Source organism: Salvelinus namaycush, chromosome 12 (genome assembly GCF_016432855.1).
Source record: "Salvelinus namaycush isolate Seneca chromosome 12, SaNama_1.0, whole genome shotgun sequence".
Lineage (NCBI taxonomy): Eukaryota > Metazoa > Chordata > Actinopteri > Salmoniformes > Salmonidae > Salvelinus > Salvelinus namaycush.
In genome coordinates this window covers 31,123,898-31,147,479 of record NC_052318.1, presented here as the reverse complement: position 1 = coordinate 31,147,479, position 23,582 = coordinate 31,123,898, and the positions used below count along the sequence as shown (strand labels likewise).

Sequence of the window (23,582 nt, the reverse complement as noted above, 5' to 3'; positions counted from 1 at the left end):
GTCAAGTGCAGTCACAAAAACCATCAAGCGCTCTCATGAAACTGGCTCTCATGAGGACCGCCACAGGAAAGACCCAGAGTTACCTCTGCTGCAGAGGATAAGTTCCTTAGAGTTACCAGCCTCAGAAATTGGCAATTAACTGCACCTCACAGAGTAACAGACACATCTCAACATCAACTGTTCAGAGGAGACTGCGTGAACCATGCCTTCATGGTCAAATTACCTCAAAGAAACCATTACTAAAGGACACCAATAAGAAGAAGAGATTTGCTTGGGCCAAGAAACACGAGCACGATATGGGGTTGCTTAGCTAATGACACTGTCAGGGATTTATTTAGAATTCAAGGCACACTTAACCAGCATGGCTACCACAGCATTTTTCAGCAATATACCATTCCAACTGGTTTGCGCTTAGAGGGACTATCATTTGTTTTTCAACAGGACAATGACCCAAAACACACCTCCAGGCTATGTAAGGGATATTTGACAAAGGAGAGTGATGGTGCAGCATCAGATGACCTGGCCTCTACAATCATCCGACCTCATCCTAATTGAGATAGTTTGGGATGAGTTGGACCGCAGAGTGAAGGAAAAGCAGTCAACAAGTGTTCGGCGTGTGTGGGAACTCCTTCAAGACTGTTGGAAAAGCATTCCTCATGAAGCTGGAGAATGTGCAAAGCTGTCATTAAGGAATGGGTGGCTACTTTGAAGAACCTCATACATTTTTGTTTAACACTTTTTTGTTTACTACAGTACATGATTCTGTGTTATTTCATAGTTTTGATGTCTTCACTATGATTGTACAATGTAGAATATAGTAAAAATAAAGAAAAAACCCTTGAATGAGTAGGTGTCCAAACGTTTGACTGGCACTATAAGTACATTACATTTAAGATCAAATTCACATGAAGTTTCACATAGATAAATCCCCAGAATACTGCATTATAAATTACAGCCATTGTCCAGGGTTTCACAGAACAGGATCCTTTGGTAAATGTACATATAACCTAAAACTGAAATATGGCAATCCATGCCATCTAGTGGCCATAAGGAATGAGAGCGTGTTGGAATCCATCACTAGACTGCAGTGCATGAACAGACTGGTACAGTACATACAGACAGGCTCAGAGGTCTCATCCTTGAAGCAAATATGTGTGTGTGGTAATACAGGACAATGATAATTTAATTGCAGACATGCAGATACCTGTATTCATTGCTAGATAGAGTTAAATAATGGATATTAATTGGCGAATCCATCTGAAAACATACATGTCCAGATGATCCAGTCTGTAGAACAGTGGTCAGAAATGTTCAGTGGTCAGTCGAAACACTATTTTCTCATTCCTCCTTTTGGCAGCAACACCAAAGCTTGTGCAGATATCTTTATTTCAGGTAAACTTTCTTCATGATCTTTTGCGTTGGCAAATAAAAAGACATACACATGAAAATAATTACCCTGTATCCTTGAAATTCCCACTATGATAACGTGACTGTATTTTTTTAAATGGAACAATCCTTAGATAAATTGTATAATCTCCCTTTGATTTGTTAATCATAAAAAAAACACATGGACATGTAAATGTAAAAATATCAAAACAACTTCACATTTTGCAAGTATAATGCAGTTGCAGTCTTGGCATACATAAAATAAATGTAATTGAAGTCAGAGTGTTCCTGTGTTACCAAGACGTTGCAGAGGACATATATATACTGTAGTCAATATAATTTATATATTATACCTTTCCCTGCTGTCTGTTTCAGTCCTGTCTGTAACCAGCACACTGTATCATCTAGACCAGATTCCCTTAGAGAAGGGAACCTCTGCCACCTCAGGTGTCTTGGGCCTCCCACCCCTATGGGGCGTCAGCTCCCACTCAACCAGGCAAAACTCTTCTCTGTCCTGGCACCCCAATGGTGGAACAAGCTTCCCCCTAACGTCAGGACAGCAGAGTCCCTGCCAATTTTCCAAAAATGTCTGAAACACTACCTCTTCAAAAAGTATCTTAAATAAGACATTTAATTCATGCTATGCACTTGTGTTTTCCTACTAGCACTGACATTTGCTGATAACTTCTTTGAGGAAAAATGTACTTACTATGACTGTGATATGTGGTTGTCTGACCTAGGTATCTCAAGATGAATGCACTAACTGTAAAGGTGTCTGCAGGCTTCCCATCCAAAACAGTTTTATGACTTTTTTCTTTGTTTTAGTCTTTGGCAAGGTTTTTTGGGGCTGTTAGTGCACACAAACATTTTTCGATGGAAGCCAAAGTCAGTAGCCAAACTTTACGCTCCTTCGTCGGTGATTGGTCAACAGTAGGGATTCTTCAATGCTGTCATTGTTAATGCTTCATGTTTGCTGTCATTCAACTAGAGATGAATCGTTTTCATGCTAATTATTTCACTTGAGAAATACTGCACCAAACTGCACCACTTAGATGTAAAGTTGAGCAACTAAGATCTCCTCAGAAAAAAAGTCAAAATGAATGAAACATTTATTGAGTTATCATTAATTTTGGACTATTTTGATAAAGTGTATACTGGCTACGGCGTTTCAATATGGACAAACAGTAGTATTGCTGCTTTTTTCAAGCTTTTCAAGCGAAGGGCATTTATTTTTTTAAAGATCTTAATTTTTTTTGCCCATTTTCTCCCCAATTGATAGTTACAGTCTTGTCCCATCGCTGCAACTCCCGTACAGACTCGGGAAAGGCGAAGGTCGAGAGCCGTGTGTCCTCCGAAAACACGACCCAGCCAAGCCGCTCTGTTTCTTGACACAATGCCTGCTTAACCCGGAAGCCAGCCGCACCAGTGTGTCGGAGGAAACACTGTACACTTGGCAACCGTGTCATCGTGCATGTGCCCGGCCCACCACAGGAGTCGCTAGAGCGTTATGGGACAAGGACATCCCGGCCGGCCAAACCCTCCCCTAACCCGGACAACGATGGGCCAATTGTGCGCCGCCCCATGGGTCTCCAGGTCGCGGCAAGCAGCGACATAGCCTGTACTCGAAACAGGCTCTGTAGTGGCACAGCTAGCACTGCGATGCAGTGCCTTAGACCTCTGCGCCACTCGGGAGGCCCAAGCGAAGGTCTTTTAAGGGAGTATATGAACACTTATTCGGCTAAGCATCAGCCGAACCAAAGCATGCGGAAGGCTTAAGTCTCTTTGGATAAGAGTGTCTGCTAATTTATATTGAAAAAAATAGGGTAGTATAAACAGTTCCCGTGTCTAAACATAACCAATGAAAAATACAGCCAGCTCAAGCTGACCATCTGACGTTATTATGGCTTGTGAATATGCTAAAGTATTATATTGAATGTTATAATACATACACTAATATAATTTACATGTGTTTTTATGACTACTGCCTTTTTTCTTAATCATATTCCAGAAAATATCCATGTTCGGGCAGGGCAGCTACATATCATATCTGCATCGACATACTATACTGTATGTACATTAATGCATTCAAAATGTTTGAGAACTTAAAAACAAAAACACTACAACATCACCATGAAAATCCGATTGTGATCGATGAAAGAGAAAAATCATTCCATTCCATATCAACACTCAATGCTATGCTGTACTTGGCAAATCCACACAGTGCTAAACAAAAGGGTCCCTGGAGTGGTAGGTTGCCAGACCTCTGGTAGTGGGGTGTACAGTATGTGTCCCAGAGACAGCAGAGGGGGAGTTGGCAGACTGGCAGGTCAGGTCCCTTTGCTGATGCCTGTTGTATGGTAGTCACCCTCCTTCATGGTCCCCAGCCACTCAGCTTGTCTTCTGAGCCTCCATGTGCAACATGGGCCACACTCCACATATAAACTGATTGAACACATTGTGGACAAGTGTTAGGTTATTGTTGATATTGTGGTACCATACAGATGTAGGATCTTAATTTGAAAAACCTATTGTGTATCATAACCTGAAGGCAGTTCTGATTCTGAATGATCTTCAGGTATGATGAGTATTAGAGAAGGATGGAGGAGGGCTCTCCCAAACCTACTGCCCAACAGTGGGCAGGCATACATACATCCCTGGATGCAGCCGTTATGTATATGAAGGTAGCTATTGTATAGAAATTGCATCCCAAAAAATGTCCTTATCGTAACCGTCAGTCCATAAATGCATACCATAGAACTTGAGTTATGACTGATTCTGAATGTCACACTCCACATACTCAACTATATTTTCTATTCCCAACATAAATAATCTACTTCTTCAAGAGGAATGTTCAGTATAAATATTGTTGGACTGTACAGGACAACTTAACAACAACACACTGAAGAGGGGAGATAGCAGCGTCATCTTCTGCTCAAAACCTCATGCTCTCTAGGTGTGGGGTCTTAATTTGATCACCCTGTTGCAAGTAAAACTTGTAGAGCCAACATCTGTATACACAAGCATAGAACTGGGATGTGTTGAAGAACTGGGAGGATGACAGCACGCTTACCTTTACTTTTGGTCTGTGTTTGAGGTAGATTGACCGTATCTGGAGGCTACATGACAACAGAACATATTACATTTTTCAGTAACACATTCTTGTAGAAATCATCTGACCAAGATACCAGTCTGTTCTTAATCTAATTACGTTCTTCAAGCAGAATAAATCAATTTTAGTGGGAACAAATACAATGAGCAAACAAACACAGTAAAAGCTTTATAAGACCTATAGAATATAGACGGTTCAGTGGATAGTTTACCTGAAGAGTATGTGTAGGTAGGAGCCCAGGCCTGTGAGGATGTGCCACCAGGCATGGAACTGTGTCACCGCCCCAACAACAGGGGGCAGTCTCTGCCTGGTGGATCTAAAGGAGAGTGTGGAGTAGAGGGTTTTACATTTGATTCTGTCTACAAAATGTAGAATCTTAATTTGAGACAGTTTGCTACAGCAGGTAAATAATCCTGCAGCAACAGGAAATAGTAATTATTATATGGATTATAAATATTGGACATTTTTGTAGAGATTGATAAAAAATGTTAAAGGAAATTCAAGTCTGAAATTTTAAAGTGGAAATTACAAACTTCAGAAGTCTTTTTAAACCTCAAATACAGGCCAAGTTAAAATCATTTTTGCATTGCAGGAAAGTTCTCCTTCAACATTAAGATCCTACATCTAGGGAAATGGATGTCCATATTCTGATGTCAGCGTGTGCAAATTGTTTGTATATTTACCTGAGTGAGTCACATGCCAGATTATCAATGTTCCACAACAGGAACCCCAGCAGGAAGACACTCAGGGAGATGTAACACATAGGTTTGAGCCAGGGGTACACCCTGCAGTTAAAAGACAAAGTCAGATGAGATGTATAAACAATGTTATAACATAGCCCTACAACAGAGGAGGCTGGTGGGATGAGCTATGGGAGGACAGGTTCATTGTGATGGGTGGAATGGAATCAATGGAACGGTATCAAACGCATCAAACATATGGAAACCACGTTTGACTCCGTTCTATTTATTCTATTCCAGCCATTACAATGAGCTTGTCCTCCTACAGCTCCTCCCACCAGCCTCCTCTGCCCTACTTCGTACTGTGGTTTCTGAAAACGTTGTCATCCAGAACCACAAATATCAGCATAATAGCAGTATCCAATGTTGAGTGGCTATTATACAATTCAAACTTTGTAAGGATAACAAATGTACTGTTGACCTCTTAGTTATCAGTTAGTTTCCCAAACTACTGAGCCAAGATGCTACCACATTGCCACATACCATGTAACTATGAAGATAGAACGCATCACCAAGCAGGCTACAAGCGCACCATACATGACCTAAGGACACAAAAAGAAGAATCTTTAGTTTTGAAAAACAACCAAATTCAGATCTGTGTCATATTTTACAGTAGCCTAATTCTGGTGTTTTCACCAGAACAAAGGTGAAATTAAGTATGAGGTGTTTAATGCACACGTTTTCAACCAGACTGCTCAAGCCCTAAAAAAGGATAACACTACAGCATGTGCAAGGTTCAAACACGAGGTTGTGCTAAAACCATGCTCAAATAAAGACTGCTCTTTTGTGATGGTTGATGAGACGTATAAATGGATGGCCACAGTTGGTGTATTGTATCTAAATGAGTAGCAAATCAAACTACATGCATCAGCTTGGTGTGAAACACTAACTGGTTGAAACAATATGCTGACAATATAACGTCCTCCAAAACAGACTGTTGAGGGCATGTTTATGACTGAACGTGTGCCACCATGGAGCAGTGGGGTTTAGTAGGCTAAGCAGAGAGGGCTCTGAAGTGTAAACAAAGGCTGCTTTGTCACTTTGTTTCTGTTGTTGTCGAGCAACACAGACACTTCTCTAGACTCTCAATATCCACAGCAACACTGGCTATTGTGGTGGTATGCTAGAGAGGAGTTTATATAAGTGTAACCTGGGCATGTAAGATTAGACAAAGCGATAGTCAAAAAGATGGTGTATGACATGTTGTATGACATGTTGTACGACAAGTGACAACGCTGAAATATATTGTATTGCTGAATACAACTGCACAGAGACATCTCAAGTGACATGCCACAATAGCAATCTAACAGGACCTCATGTCTGGCTGTTTCCACTTTTAGCCAGGGGCAATATTTACTAATGAAACAGTGAAACCTAATACCAAACAAAGAGCATGCTCACTGAAGAGTGCAAATGTACTCTCTCTTACCTGGTGAAATACTGGCTCTTTCCATTGTAAATACACCTGGGGGAAAAAATTGAAAAAAAGAATGCAGATAGTGACATTAATTATTGACATACAGTAATGGAATGAAAATGGACACAACAGTTACAGTCAGGTCCAAAATTATTGGCACCCTTGGTAAAGAAGAGGAAAAAATACTTTATAAAATAAATAATACAAATACTGATCTATATTGTATGCACATTTTTTAAATTCTATTATTTTATACTAATACAATTGCTCAGAGAAAGATTTTGTTCAACAAGCAAAAAATAAAAATCTAAAATAATCTGCATATGCATCCTTCTTTCGATGCCAAACCCACCACAACACCAGTTCCAATCCAAGTGCCAATGCATTTTAGCAAACTCCAGGCGTTTACATTTGTTGTTTGCGCTCAATAAAGTATTTTTTCTGGCAACCCTTCCAGAGAGCATGGAGGTGGCGTAAACTTGGTCACCGGAAGTTACATGAAATAAAATCTGTAATTCTCCAACTTTGGCCCTTTGCCTCCCGAACCATCTTCCTTACTGTACGTGGGGACAAGATACACTTGCGTCCAATACCAGGAAAGTTTACCACTGTTCCAGTGGTTTTAAACTTAATTGTTGCCCTAATAGTGGTATAGATGTAGGATCTTAAATATGAGCCAGTTTGCTACAGCAGGAAAATAATCCTGCAGCAACAGGAAATGTGAATTATTATGTGGATTATAACTAATGAAAAAATGTTGTAGGGGTTGATACATTTTTCATTAGGGCAAATCAAGTCTGCCTTTTTAAACCTTGAACCCTACACGTTTGCATTTCCTGCTGTGCACGAAAATTCTCAGCAATAAAATAGTGATCAAATTAAGATCCTACATCTGTAGTGGTGTATATATATATATAAATATATTTGTCTGAGCAAATGTATTAGAATAATATAATTTTTGTCAAGGGGATTTATGAGACACTCACCACACTGACTGAGACACTGAAGAACAATAACAATGTGATAGAAAATAAACTCAGAGTGTTTTCTTGCTTGAAGCATTCATATCTGTAACACAAAATGAATTCAATTATCATTCCTCTCATGAAACACATATTTGTAATTATAGACATACTATATACAGTAAGGCTTTTGAGAAGGATCGAGAGCAAGATGATGAAAGATGCCCCAGTTAAAATGGAGGAAATCTAAGTGCCGCTGAATCCATAGACATCAGCTCAGTTACATGGCATCTACAACCACGAGAGACACAATATGTGCTTTCTTAGGGTGGATCAATTGGAGGGTTGGATTCACTTTTCATTGATCACATTACATTTTATATTGCCCTCAAATTACTTTCAGTGAGCTTTTGACCTGGGCTGCTCAATGGCATTGGCACTGTGAAAGCTGAAGAGCGTAAATCCATTATGTTGGGTACTTACAGACAGTAGACAAAGACACAGGTGCTGTAGATCATTGGCAGCTCATCCAGCAACTGTGGGGGTCAGACAGCAGAGACAGAGAGTGATGTACAATGGGATGGTCGGCACAAGCCAAGACAGGACTATTGTTTTCTGTTTACTCCAGTGTCTGACCGAACTGCATGTGCATTCTTCAGGAAATGATGAGGTATCATTTTTTATGTCCTTAACAGCTGAAAAAGTCCATGTGATTTTGAGAACACAACTCTTCAATGGTGGATGCATACAGTGTGCTGACGAATCACAATTTATTTTTAGATACTAAAAGTCAGCTCACCTGCATCTCATATTGCAGCGTCATATGGAAGCACCAGGAACCAATGCCAACAGCTGGAACAGAAGAAGAGATCACATCAAACAAGCAGCAGGAAGCATAGACATTCAAACAATTCACTCAAATAAACAGGAAGGCATCTTGATGATGTTCTTTTAAAATACTATGAAGTAGGAGTAAGTACTGTAAGTAGCCTTACACAAGCCTTGGCTTGTACGAGCCGGAACGGCTCATAGGAGCAGGAGCCCATCTCCTGTTTCTGGAGTATGAGGCAGCTTAATGTACAAGTAAATCAAATAAAAATGTATTGGTCGCTTACACAGATTTGCAGATTTTATCGCAGGTGCAGCGAAATGCTTATGTTTCTAGCACCAACAGTACATTAATATCTAGCAATACAATACACACAATCAAAAAATTAAGAAAAATAATATTAAGAAATATCAGATCGAGCAATATATAGAATGTTTAGACAGTATACGGCAGGGTAGCCTAGTGGTTAGAGCGTTGGACTAGTTACCGAAAGATTGCAAGTTCGAATCCCTGAGCTGACAAGGTACAAATCTGTCGTTCTGCCCCTGAACAAGGCAGTTAACCCACTGTTCCTAGGCCGTCATTGAAAATAAGAATTTGTTCTTAACTGACTTGCCTAGTTAAATAAAGGTAAAATAAAAAATATGAATAGAAAATGTGTATACAACAGTAGTTATATAAGATGAGCCATGACTAGAATACAGTACATACAGTGGGAAGAACAAGTATTTAATACACTGCCAATTTTGCAGGTTTTCCTACTTACAAAGCAGGTAGAGGTCTGTAATTTTTATCATAGGTACACTTCAACTGTGAGAGACGGAATATAAAACAAAAATCCAGAAAATCACATTGTATGATTTTTAAGTAATTAATTATGATTTTATTGCATGACATAAGTATTTGATACATCAGAAAAGCAGAACTTAATATTTGGTACAGAAACATTTGTTTGCAATTACAGAGATCATACATTTCCTGTAGTTCTTGACCAGGTTTGGACACACTGCAGCAGGGATTTTGGCCCACTGCTCCATACAGACCTTCTCCAGATCCTTCAGGTTTCGGGGCTGTCGCTGGGCAATACGGACTTTCAGCTCCCTCCAAAGATGTTCTATTGGGTTCAGGTCTGGAGACTGGCTAGGCCACTCCAGGACCTTGAGATGCTTCTTACGGAGCCACTCCTTAGTTGCCTTGGCTGTGTGTTTCGGGTCGTTGTCATGCTGGAAGACCCAGCCACGACCCATCTTCAATGCTCTTACTGAGGGAAGGAGGTTGTTGGCCAAGATCTCGCGATACATGGCCCCATCCATCCTCCCCTCAATACGGTGCAGTCGTCCTGTCCCCTTTGCAGAAAAGCATCCCCAAAGAATGATGTTTCCACCTCCATGCTTCACGGTTGGGATGGTGTTCTTGGGGTTGTACTCATCCTTCTTCTTCCTCCAAACACGGCGAGTGGAGTTTAGACCAAAAAGCTCTATTTTTGTCTCATCAGACCACATGATCTTCTCCCATTCCTCCTCTGGATCATCCAGATGGTCATTGGCAAACTTCAGACGGGCCTGGACATGCGCTGGCTTGAGCAGGGGGACCTTGCATGCGCTGCAGGATTTTAATCCATAACGGCGTAGTGTGTTACTAATGGTTTTCTTTGAGACTGTGGTCCCAGCTCTCTTCAGGTCATTGACCAGGTCCTGCCGTGTAGTTCTGGGCTGATCCCTCACCTTCCTCATGATCATTGATGCCCCACGAGGTGAGATCTTGCATGGAGCCCCAGACCGAGGGTGATTCACCGTCATTTTGAACTTCTTCCATTTTCTAATAATTGCGCCAACAGTTGTTGCCTTCTCACCAAGCTGCTTGCCTATTGTCCTGTAGCACATCCCAGCCTTGTGCAGGTCTACAATTGTATCCCTGATGTCCTTACACAGCTCTCTGGTCTTGGCCATTGTGGAGAGGTTGGAGTCTGTTTGATTGAGTGTGTGGACAGGTGTCTTTTATACAGGTAACGAGTTCAAACAGGTGCAGTTAATACAGGTAATGAGTGGAGAACAGGAGGGCTTCTTAAAGAAAAACTAACAGGTCTGTGAGAGCCGGAATTCTTACTGGTTGGTAGGTGATCAAATACTTGTCATGCAATAAAATGCAAATTAATTACTTAAAAATCATACAATGTGATTTTCTGGATTTTTTGGCAGTGATCAAATACTTGTTCTCCCCACTGTACATACTGTATACAAAAAAAATATAAAAGAACACCTGCTCTTTCCTTGACATAGGCTGACCACCATCCCTTATTGATGTCACTTGTTAAATCCACTTCAATCAGTATAGATGAAGGGGAGGAGACAGGTTAAAGGATTTTTAAGCCTTGAGACAATTGAGACGTATGTGTGCAATTGTGTATGTGTGCCACTTAGATGGTGAATGGGCAAGACAAAACATTTAAGTGCCTTTTAATGGTGTATGGTATTAGGTGCAGGGCGCACAGGTTTGTGTCAAGAACTGCAATGCTGCTGGGTTTTTCACGCTCAACAGTTTCCCGCTTGTATCAAGAATGGTCCATCACCGAAAGGACATCCAGCCAACTTGACACAACTGTGGGAAGCGTTTGAGTCAACATGGGCCAGCATCCCTGTGGAACGCTTTCGACACCTTGTGGAGTCAATGCCCTGACAAATTTAGGCTGTTCTGAGGGCAAAAATATACAGTACTAGTCAAAAGTTTGGAAACATACTCATTCCAGGGTTTTTCTTTATTTTGACTGTTTTCTACATTGCAGCATACTAGTGAAGACCTTAACTATGAAATAACACATATGGAATCATGTAGTAACCAAAAAAGTGTTAAACAAAAATATATTTGAGATTCTTCAAAGCCACCCCTTTGCTTTGACAGCTTTGCACACTCTTGACATTTTCTCAACCAGCTTCATGAGGTAGTCACCTGGAATCCATTTCAATTAACAGGTGTGCGTTGTTAAAAGTTAAATAGTGGAATGTCTTTCCTTAATGCGTTTGAGCCAATCAGTTGTGTTGTGACAAGGATAGGGGGTATACAGAAGATAGCCCTATTTGGTAAAATAGTCCATATTATGGCAAGAACATCTCAAATAAGCAAAGAGAAATGACAGTCCATCATTACTTTAAGACATGAAGGTCAGTCAATACAGAACATTTCAAGAACATTACGTTTCTTCAAGTGCAGTCGCAAAAACCATCAAGCGCTATTATGAAACTGGCTCTCATGAGGACCGCCACAGGAAAGACCCAGAGTTACCTCTGCTGCAGAGAACACGTTCATTAGAGTTAACTGCACCTCAAAATAAATTCTTCACCGAGTTTAAGTAACAGACACATCTCAACATCAACTGTTCAGAGGAGACTGCGTGAGAGAGACATCTCCCTCAACGTCAACAAAACGAAAAGGCTGATCGTGGACTACTGGAGACAGCAGAGAGAACATGCCTCCATCCACATCGATGGAGCTGCAGTGGAGTGGGTCAAAAGCTTCAAGTTCTTCCACGTGCACATCACTGAGGACCTAAAATAGTCCCTCCACACCGACAGAGTGGTGAAGAAAGCACAACAGCAGGGCTCTACACTGACCTTTTTGTACAAGGAGCATACGTGTGCCTAAGTTGGAAAATGTAGGCGCACACAAAGAAATGTAGGATTTCAATGAAAAATGTGAGGTAATAAAGCTAGAATCCTTAATTCTTCTAGGGGCACTGGTGCGCCTAAATAAAAATTCCAGTTTGCACAGAAAGATATTTAGGCCATTTGCGAGTAATATGGTCGCCCTGTAGAGCCCTGAACAGAGCCGTTTCGACCTCAGGAGGCTGAATAAATTCATCTTGGCCCCTAAGACCCTCACAAATGTCTACAGATTCACCTTTGAGAGCATTCGGTCTGACTGTATTACTGCCTGGTACGGCAACTGCACTGTCCACAACCGCAAGGCTCTCCAGAGGGTGAGAGCCTTGGGGGTGAGCCAGAGGGTGAGAGCCTATCGAATCTTCCATTCCTCTCAAAATTTTTAGAAAAAGCTGTTGCGCAGCAACTCACTGCCTTCCTGAAGACAAACAATGTATACGAAATGCTTCAGTCTGGTTTTAGACCCCATCATAGCACTGAGACTGCACTTGTGAAGGTGGTAAATGACCTTTTAATGGCGTCAGACCGAGGCTCTGCATCTGTCCTCGTGCTACTAGACCTTAGTGCTGCCTTTGACACCATCGATCACCACATTCTTTTGGAGAGACTGGAAACCCAAATTGGTCTACACGGACAAGTTCTGGCCTGGTTTAGATCTTATCTGTCGGAAAGATATCAGTTTGTCTCTGTGAATGGTTTGTCCTCTGACAAATCAACTGTACATTTCGGTGTTCCTCAAGGTTCCGTTTTAGGACCACTATTGTTTTCACTATATATTTTACCTCTTGGGGATGTTATTCGAAAACATAATGTTAACTTTCACTGCTATGCGGATGACACACAGCTGTACATTTCAATGAAACATGGTGAAGCCCCAAAATTGCCCTCGCTAGAAGCCTGTGTTTCAGACATAAGGAAGTGGATGGCTGAAAACTTTCTACTTTTAAACTCGGACAAAACAGAGATGCTTGTTCTAGGTCCCAAGAAACAAAGAGATCTTCTGTTAAATCTGACAATTAATCTTGATGGTTGTAAAGTCGTCTCAAATAAAACTGTGAAGGACCTCGGCGTTACTCTTGACCCTGATCTCTCTTTTGACGAACATATCAAGACTGTTTCAAGGACAGCTTTTTTCCATCTACGTAACATTGCAAAAATCAGAAATTTTCTGTCCAAAAATGATGCAGAAAAATTAATCCATGCATTTGTTACTTCTAGGTTAGACTACTGCAATGCTCTACTTTCCGGCTACCCGGATAAAGCACTAAATAAACTTCAGTTAGTGCTAAATACGGCTGCTAGAATCCTGACTAGAACCAAGAAATTTGATCATATTACTCCAGTGCTAGCTTCCCTACACTGGCTTCCTGTTAAGGCAAGGGCTGATTTCAAGGTTTTACTGTTAACCTATAAAGCGTTACATGGGCTTGCTCCTACCTATCTTTCCGAGTTGGTCCTGCCGTACATACCTACACGTACGCTACGGTCACAAGACGCAGGCCTCCTAATTGCCCCTAGAATTTCTAAGCAAACAGCTGGAGGCAGGGCTTTCTCCTATAGATCTCCATTTTTATGGAACGGTCTGCCTACCCATGTGAGAGACGCAGACTCTGTCTCAACCTTTAAGTCTTTACTGAAGACTTCTCTTCAGTAGGTCATATGCTTGAGTGTAGTCTGGCCCAGGAGTGTGAAGGTGAACGGAAAGGCTCTGGAGCAACGAACCGCCCTTGCTGTCTCTGCCTGGCCGGTTCCCCTCTCTCCACTGGGATTCTCTGCCTCTAACCCTATTACAGGGGCTGAGTCACTGGCTTACTGGTGCTGTTTCATGCCGTCCCTAGGAGGGGTGCGTCACTTGAGTGGGTTGAGTTACTGACGTGATCTTCCTGTCTGGGTTGGCGCCCCCCCTTGGTTTGTGCTGTGGTGGAGATCTTTGTGGGCTATACTCGGCCTTGTCTCAGGATTGTAAGTTGGTGGCACCCTCTAGTGGTGCGGGGGCTGTGCTTTGGCAAAGTGGGTGGGGTTATATCCTTCCTGTTTGGCCCTGTCCGGGGGTATCATCGGATGGGGCCACAGTGTCTCCTGACCCCTCCTGTCTCAGCCTCCAGTATTTATGCTGCAGTAGTTTATGTGTCGGGGGGCTAGGGTCAGTTGGTTATATCTGGAGTACTTCTCCTGTCTTATCCAGTGTCCTGTGTGAATTTTAAGTATGCTCTCTCTAATTCTCTCCTTCTCTCTTTCTTTCTCTCTCTCGGAGGACCTGAGCCCTAGGACCATACGTCAGGACTACCGGGCATGATGACTCCTTGCTGTCCCCAGTCCACCTGGCCTTGCTGCTATTCCAGTTTCAACTGTTCTGCCTGCGGTTATGGAACCCCTACCTGTCCCAGACCTGCTGTTTTCAACTCTTAATGATCGGCTATGAAAAGCCAACTGACATTTATTCCTGATTATTATTTGACCATGCTTGTCACTTATGAACATTTTGAACATCTTGGCCATGTTCTGTTATAATCTCCACCCGGCACAGCCAGAAGAGGACTGGCCACCCCTCATAGCCTGGTTCCTCTCTAGGTTTCTTCCTAGGTTTTGGCCTTTCTAGGGAGTTTTTCCTAGCCACCGTGCTTCTACACCTGCATTGCTTGCTGTTTGGGGTTTTAGGCTGGGTTTCTGTACAGCACTTCGAGATATTAGCTGATGTACGAAGGGCTATATAAAATAAACTTGATTTGATTTGATTTGGTGCGGTCAGCCCAACGCATCGGGGGCACACTGCCTTGATCTTCTTGGCCTTCCATATTAATCATACTAATAATTCCTGATGTGTATGGAGCACCTACCTGCCAGTCCCAGAAAAGAGTAGACGTAGCGGAACTCTAGGCCATCTTTATACGTCTGGATGGCACCGTAGATGGGAGGCAGGATCATAATCAGGTTGCTGACAGTGTTCCCTGTACAACAAGATAACAAACAGAGCAACTGTCAAAGGAAGACAAGACAACATGTAGTGTATGATAGCAAACAACAACCACAATCATTTGATGTCTGGTAGAATTTCTAATAGTGTGTCTCTTAGCAGATGGAAAACTAGAGAAAGAATAGTGTTTACATTCTGTAAGCAGGTCCAATTTATAAAATCAGTAGGATTTAGACTTGTGAAATTCGTTTTTATTTATAAGACCATTTTAGGAAAACTGCCATTTTATCTTTGCTGTCTTCTGGCTCAAAAGGAAAATGCATAAAAGCATGGTCCTTTAATATCTCAGCCCCCTGGTCTTGGAATTTCCTCCAAGCCAACCTAAAAAACTACAGGACCTGGTGTCCCTGGACGAGGTCAAAGGACAAATAGATGAACAGGTTGTTAAGACATGTAGTTGTTTCTAGATGTCACTAGTTACTTATGTAAGGAAGCATGTTGTTTTACTTCACACACACACCACAAACATGCCTGCACACACCACACACACACACACACACACACACACACACACACACACACATCCACTGTTTGTTTGCTGTTGTATTTGTGCTGTCGCCAGTGTCTTCTGTCTGTGTTGTCCGTTTTGTCTTCCATAGTTTTTTTTATCCCAGCCTCCGTCCCCACAGGAGGCATTTTGCCATCATTGTAAATAAGAATTGGTGCCTGGTTAAATAAATGTAGCATATTTAATTTGAAGATTTCACAACACCAAGTGATGGTTGATGATCAATGATCAACGATGCTAATGATTAGAATGTTGTTTCAAGTTGGAGCTTATATGCAAGAGGCAAGAGCTCTGAGGGCTAACTCAGTTCTTTGTTCAGTTAACATTGCTACACTGCTGTACTGTATTTGTTGCTTGCTTAGCTGCTGGATACAAAAGTAAAGGATTCTTGAAATCATATTCTTACAAATATATGTACAAGACTAAGGAATATTGGATGTCTGTTGCACAATATTTATGTTTAACATTAGGCTGGTGCCCTACATTAGTAAGTTGTGTTGTACATTAGGCTGACTGACTTCAGGTCAAATAGCATTAGGCATTCACCAAGGTGCTGTAGTCAGTAAAATGCCAAGAACTTTCCTGTTTAACGTTTTCATTAGTTTAACTTTAAGCAAACGTGAGGAGAATCTCCTGTTTAATGTATTCTGACCTCACTCGATGCTGCAAGCAGCGCTACTGTTGTTCAGCTCTGCTGAGGTTTTGAAAACTGAGATATAGCACATGTATGCCACACAATGAGGGTAAAAAATTGTGGTTGCCTCTTTGTCCGTCTTCCACATTAGATTTACTGGATGTTGCACATTCCAGGCCTTTTATTCTACAACTTGGGACCCAATTTAAGAGCCAAGAGCCAAACCAACCATTGCTTCAAACTCTACTGGTCGTGTGGAGTATCAGTGACATGGTCACTTTAATAATACAGTGTTCTGCACATTTATAAGAGCTACATAAGAGCAAGTGTTCTGTTATCAGAGTATTAGTTCTAGGTTAGATGCTTTTTAATAATGCATTTTTTTCCTTCATATTATGCATGTGAATAGTCATTCAATCTAGTGTTTTCACCTTTCCAAGGTCAAGAAGAGAAGACGAGTGTTGGGTCACTCAGTGTAATGTGGGTCATGTGTGAGTCAGAGATAGCGAGAGAAAATTAAAAGAGCAGTAGTTAAACACAGCTAAATCTGACCCACTTGGCAGTTTTGAAAATTGGCATCATTAAAAACATAATAAAGCCAACTGTATTATCATGTAGTTTTGCCATAACAGGACAGTGGGCGTGGGATTCTCGGAAAGCCTGTAGGGCAGTTTCTCAAACTTTTTGGGGCCAGGGATCTCTTTTGTAATAGCAAATTCACTAAGGAACAAGGACCCCCTCATAACTCGAGTGAGATAGTTTTACTGCTGCACTCACAATCCTTTATCACTCATATCATTCAAAAGGGTATCCAAAAGCAAATTACGAATGCTGAGTTGCAAGTTTTTATCTTGCAATGGAATGGAGCTCTTAGTGTTAAAGATAATTATCATGAATAGAAAAATGTTGCGGTGCCTGTGTAACATGCTGACTAAACCAGCCCCGCACATGCGTCCGTGTGCGCCATCGCATGGATGTTGATTTTGTCCATCCACACCAGACGCGATCATGACACGCAGATTAAAATATCAAAACCAATTGTGAATCAACTATATTAATTTGGGGGCAGGTCGAAACGCACATGAAACATTTATAGACATTAGCTAGCTAGCTGTTTCTAGCTAGTTTGTCCTGGGAGATGAACATTGAGTTGGTATTTTACCTGACATGCATATGGTCCTCTTTTTAGCTAGTTCTTTGTAGAATTTTCACCCAGAGTTTATTTTAGCACTTGGCTACGCAGATGCTCGTTCAAACATGCGAGTGTGGTTGTGTGGTGTGGTTGAAACAATGATTTATATTAACACTAGATGACTAGCAGGGGACGCTGTTTTGAAGCTACAGTGCCTCCATCTTGGTACTCCCCCACCATGTAAAAAAGATTTTAGAAGCTATATAAATGCATTTTTTTTTTTTAATATATGAAAAACCTTTTAAGTATATATATTTTCAAGTACTAATGCTAATGTCCACACTAAAACAAAAATGCTTAAATACATGTACTTTTGTCCTTGAAACATTTTAGTTAAATACTGTAGAATTCCAATCATTCCTACAGTGCCTTCAGAAAGTATTCACATCACTTGACTTTTTTCACATTTTGTTGTGTTACAAAGTAGGATTAAAATGTATTTAATTGTCTTTTTTTTGTCAACGATCTACACAAAATACTCTAATGTCAAAGTGGAAGAAAAATTCTAAAGTTTGATTTTAATTTTTACAAAACACTAATATTTCTTCATTAAAACAAGTATTCAAACCTCTTGAGTCAATACATGTTAGAATCACGATAGGCAGTGATTACAGCTGTAAGTCTTTCTGGTTAAGTCTCTAAGTCTTGCTTTCCATACTTGGATGGCGCAACATTTACCCATTGTTCTTTTCAAAATTCTTCAAGCTTTGTCAATTGGTTGTTGATCATTACTAGACAAAAAAATTTCAGGTCTTGCCATATATTTTCAAGTAGATTTAAATCAAAACTGTAACATGCCCACTCAGGAAATGTCACTGTCTTCTTGGTAAGCAACTCCAGTGTAGATTTTGGCCTTGTTTTAGGTTATTGTCATGCTGAAAGGTGAATTAATCTCCCAGTGTCTGGTGGAAAGCAGACTGAACCAGTTTTTCCTCTAGGATTTTGCCTGTGCTAAGCTCCATTCCTTTTTTATCCTGAAAAACTCACCAGTCCTTAACGATTACAAGCATACCAATAACATGATGTAGCCACCACTCTGCTTGAAAATATGGAGAGTGGTACTCAGTAATGTGTTGTATTGGATTTTCCCCAAACATAGCACTTTGTATTCAGGACTAAAAGTGAATTGCTTTGCCACATCTTTTGCAGTATTCATTTAGTTCTTTCTTGCAGGATGCATGTTTTGGAATATTTGTATTCTGTCCTTTTCACTCTGTCAATTAGGTTAGTATTGTGTAGTAACTACAATGTTGTTTATCCATCCACATTTTTTTCCTATCACAGCCATTGAACACTAACTGTTCTAAAGTCACCATTGGCCTCATGGGGAAATCCCTGAGCAGTTTCCTTCCTCTCTGGCGACTGTGTTAGGAAGGACGCCTGTATCTTTGTAGTGACTGGGTGTATTGATACACCATCCAACCTTCACCATGCGCAAAGGGATATTCAATGTCTGCTTTTTCATTTTCACACATCTACCAATAGGTGCCCTTCTTTGAAAGGCATTGGAAAACCTCCCTGGTCTTTGTGGTTGAATCTGTGTTTGAAATTCACTGCTCGACTGAGGGACCTTACAGATACTTGTATGTGTGGGGTACAGATGTAACAGATGTGAAATGGCTATCTAGTTAGCGGTGGTGAGCGCTAATAGTCTTTCAATCGGTGACGTCACTTGATCTGAGACCTTGAAGTAGTGGTTCCCCTTGCTCTGCAAGGGCCGCGGCTTTTGTGGAACGATGGGTAACGATGCTTCGTGGGTGACTGTTGTTGATGTGTGCAGAGGGTCCCTGGTTCGCGCCCGGGTCGGTGCGAGGGGACGCCATAGAGTTCAACTGTTACACAGACATGAGGTAGTCAGTCAAAAATCATGTTAAACACTATTATTGTGTACATGCAACGTATTATGTGACTTGTTAAGCACATTTTTACTCCTGAACGTATTTAAGCTTGCCATAACAAAGGGGTTGAATACAGTACTTATTGACTCAAGACATTTCAGCTTTTCATTTCTTTGGCATTTGAAGAACAAAATCAAAAAACATCATTCTACTTTGACATTGTGGATTATTGTGTGTAGGCCAGTGACAAAACCCTTAATTTAATACATTTTAAATTCAGGCAGTAACAACAAAATACGGAAAAAGTCTAGGGGTGTGAATTAGTGATGCGTGGGTTGACTCATAACCCGCAGTCCCCCCAGTTATATCCGCGGGGCTGACGGGTTTAGGGTCATTCAATATTGTTTGGATGAAGGGCGGGTGTGTGGCGGGCATGTTGAATAAAGAGAAAACAGTACCTTAATAAAAAATCCATAAATGTATATTTCTTGTGCAATTTATATCTATAGGATACATTGAGGTTTTTATTTCATTATTTTAGGCTATCTGGCATTAGTGCGTAAGCCTAAGGTTTAGGGTCAAACTGTATGCAGGCCAAATAGTCTACACGCCTTTCGCCAAATGTTTTTGGGAACGGGCAGAAAAAGTTTATGTCAATCCACAGAGGCAAAAGGGAAAATGTCGGAGTTTAATTCAATAAGAGAAAAGCTGAAGAGGGCCAGAAAAGTAATGTTTGGGAAAGATTTGGTGAAGTGGTAAAAGAGGACGTGTGATGATTGTGATGGCTATACAAACTCGACAGTCACAAGATAGGGAACTGTAGCCTACCGTTCAGATGGGTTAAATGGAAACTGAAATCTGGTCTTTAACCTCTCACTAGCCTTAATATTAACTCCTGCAGAATTAAGCATTTCTTGCAGTACAATTATACACCAAATCTAGGCAAAATGTTTACTTGGGAACATGAGTGGAGAAATTATTTCTTTCTTTCAGCATCTTGAGAGAATGTGAATGCTCAGTTAGATACCATCTGTAGAGGTGCTATCTTTATCAGCATCAAAGCTGATAGTATTTCAACTACATATGCATCCAAGCCAAACTGAAATCTTAACAGAAAGATGTTGGGTCGTTTTCACAGCTTTCTATTTGCTTACAACCAGTCAAACTGATGTAATTTGGAAATTTTGCACAGGAAATATTTCCCTTTGTTGTTAGACTATTGCAGTTTCTCCACGGTCCCTAAACACCTTTGCTCTGTGAAAGATGACATGGAAAACTGTCAACTAGATTGAACCATTCATTCATTCTATTAATTTATGATATTAATCTGGTGAGCAAGGATTTATTTAGTCTTCTAGGTCAACATATACATCACAGAAGAGAAGCTGCATGTATCTCATTATAGACAAGTTGACTAACAATTAGCCTACCAAAAATATCAGAAATTAAAGCAGAAACATATCTAAATCTAAATCAGGCAACAACAAAAAAATACTGCATCCCCAAGTAAAAAAAATGGTTCCACTATCTGTTCAGGTGTGGGCCTCAGATTTTCACTTTATCACATGTAGTCGGGCGGTTGTGGATGGGTTGTTAGCAATTGCTGGTGGGTGCAGGTGAACAAGAAGCTGACCCTCAGGCGCACCACTAACTAGTGTAAATACTTTCTGAAGGGACTGTATGGAGGACTGCTCCTTCTGGGGAGTGGCAATATGGCCAACCGGTGGCCTCAAAGCCTCTGATTGGCCAATGCATCAGCAATCCAGGGTTTATATACATCATTGAATAACATGTCGGCTATGTGCACATTTATTTTGCAACGTTCCAGCGCGCAACGTGACCGGTGAGGTTTGCAAGAGACTGAGAAAGGGGGATACCTATTCAGTTGTACAACTGAATGCATTCAAATGAAATGTGTCTTCGCATTTAACCCAACCCCTCTGAATCAGAGACGTGTGGGGGACTGCCATAATCGACATCCACATATTCGGCGCCCCGGAACAGTGGGTTAATTGCCTTGCTCAGAACGACAGATTTTTACCTTGTCAGCTCTGGGATTCGATCCAGCAACCTTTCGGTTACTGGCCCAACGCTAGGCTACCTGCCGAAAGAGTCTATATACTGTCCCAAAATGAAGCTGAAGATATCTTGTGGCGCATTTCATTGTACACATGCGCCAAACTAGCGATTTTTTTATGTGCCGTATAGCCTATTACAGTAGCATACTTATAAACAGTTAGGCCTACTTGAAAGAGCGCGGTGCTGCTGCAGGTGCAAGTGAAGTTGTGACTCATTAGCGGGTCTGGCATCGTCCTAGGCAAGAAGTACGGTCGAGATGACGACACTAATGGTAACTTCTACCTTACCGGTATAAAACATCAAAGCTGTATTTAAATGTAGATATAAGAGTCATGATCTAGCCTTCTGGCGCGAGCGTACGGGAATGGCACCACCAGGCATAATGTTTACGCTATTTCTGAGACGGCTTTCCGCACGGAGCCACATCCGTATTTATTGCATTAATTTTTGTTTTCTATTACTAGTTTGCAATAAGCATGGTGTCAGCTGTACTTACAGAATTCTGCGATGTAGAAAGAGACGACATAATTATCCTCACACCAATCTAGCGTTGAGGTTGGCCGCCCCCAGTATCCCAGCCTGTCTGCGGATGGAGCCATGATGGAAAAAACGATCGGGGAGTTCTGTGTTTGTGCAGTCCAAACACTTAAAAGGCACACCCTATCCCCTCAGCCCTCAAATGAAGTGGACACTTCTGATGACGTATCATGACGTCTGACGAGTATACACTTACAGGGCGAGGGAGGAAGGAATTATTTTTGTGTGTGTGTGAGTTAAGGAGGAGTGCAGAATCTTTAGTACTAACGATCCTCCATCCCCTCAGTTACAACCAATTGTATGTATTAACCCTAGATGACTGACAGGGGGCGCTGTTTTGAAGCCACTGCGCCGCCATTTAGGTACTCCATAGTAAAATATATACAGTACCAGTCAAAAGTTTGGACACACCTACTCTTTCCAGTGTTTTTCTTTATTTTTACCATTTTCTACACTGTAGAATAATAGTGAAGACATCAAAACTATGAAATAACACAAATGGAATCATGTACCGGTACCCCCTGTATATAGCCTCGCTATTGTTATTTTACTGCTGCTCTTTAATTATTTTTTACTTTTATTTTTTACTTATTTACTTTATTTTTACTTAGGAGGTATTTTTCTTAAAACTGCATTGTTGGTTAAGGGCTTGTAAGTATGCATTTCACTGTAAGGTCTACCTACACCTGTTATATTCTGCGCATGTCACAAATAACATTTGATTTGATGTAGTAACCAAAAAATTGTTAAACAAATCAAAATATATTTGAGACTCTTCAATGTAGCCACCGTTTGCCTTGATGACAACTTTGCACACTCTTGGCATTCTCTCAACCAGCTTCATGAGGTAGTCACCTGGAATGCATTTAATTTAACAGGTGTGCCTTGTTAAAAGTTAATTTGTGGAATTACTTTCCTTCTTAATGCGTTTGAGCCAATCAGTTGTGTTGTCATAAGGTAGGTGTCACGTCTACTCCCGCTCCCCCTCTCCAGCACTCAACGTCGCCAGTTTACTAATCCCTGGCTCTGACTACCATCATTACGCACACCTGGCACCATCGTTATGCGCACCTGCGCCTCATTATGAGACTCACCTGGACTCCATCACTTCACTGAATACCTCCCCTATATCTGTCAATCCCTTTCATTCCCTGGCAGTATTAGTTATGTGTTTCATGTCCAGACGCTACTCTTGTTTTGTATAGTTCCATGTTTATTGTATTATTAAACTCACCTCCTGCACTTGCTTTTTGACTCCCAGCGTCTCCTTTACAAAATATTGCCTTGACAAATGGAAGCAGCAGGAAATCAGGACATCTCCCAGACAGTCGAGGAACAGGGATACCTACTTTGTCAACACCACGACCAGCTGGCACAACTGGAGAAGGCTATGGAAGAGGTTCTTCGCAGTCTTCAACGTCTCGAACATATCCGAGAGGCGTTGCCTTCAACTAGCGGAGGATACTCTGCCAACCGGCCGACCCAGCGAGCCAGTACACCAGTCCCTTCAGCAGTCCGCCCAGGTCAGCAATGCCTGTTTATCCCTCCCGGATAAATATGACGGAACCCCATCGAAATGCAGTGGATTCCTACTCCCCACCACAAGAGGTCCAAGGTTGCCACGGTTATTTCTTTGCTGACTCTACGACCGTCTGGGAGAGAGGAGAGGAGGAGCTGGCTTCGTATTAGGAGTTCATGGCTCTGTTCAGAGGTATCTTCGA

At 41.4% G+C, this 23,582-nt stretch overlaps 1 protein-coding gene across 2 annotated transcripts; it reads right to left on the bottom strand.

Annotated features, from left to right (window-relative positions):
• Positions 1-3,665: 3,665 nt before the first annotated feature.
• acer3 (alkaline ceramidase 3) lies at positions 3,666-21,923 on the bottom strand. 2 transcript variants are annotated; one of them, XM_039005498.1, is made up of 11 exons: positions 21,821-21,923; positions 14,937-15,047; positions 8,414-8,466; positions 8,098-8,150; positions 7,639-7,720; positions 6,665-6,700; positions 5,719-5,777; positions 5,179-5,280; positions 4,707-4,811; positions 4,457-4,502; positions 3,666-3,828 (listed from the first exon to the last, which is right to left on the bottom strand). In XM_039005498.1, the coding sequence occupies exons 1-11, from the start codon at positions 21,921-21,923 to the stop codon at positions 3,775-3,777; spliced, it is 804 nt and encodes a 267-aa protein (XP_038861426.1). In that variant the 3' UTR covers positions 3,666-3,774. The 2 variants fall into 2 exon arrangements, with proteins under 2 accessions (XP_038861426.1, XP_038861428.1); XM_039005500.1 differs by lacking the exon at positions 14,937-15,047.
• Positions 21,924-23,582: the final 1,659 nt, after the last annotated feature.

Excerpts from the sequence above, each read along its gene's own strand:
- acer3 (XM_039005498.1), bottom strand. The coding sequence starts at position 21,923 with ATGGCTCCATCCGCAGACAGGCTGGGATACTGGGGGCGGCCAACCTCA. Across the intron at positions 15,048-21,820 it reads TTTCTACATCGCAGAATTCT|GGAACACTGTCAGCAACCTG; the intron begins GTAAGTACAGCT and ends CTTGTTGTACAG. Across the intron at positions 5,778-6,664 it reads AAGAGCCAGTATTTCACCAG|GTCATGTATGGTGCGCTTGT; the intron begins GTAAGAGAGAGT and ends TTGTGTCCTTAG.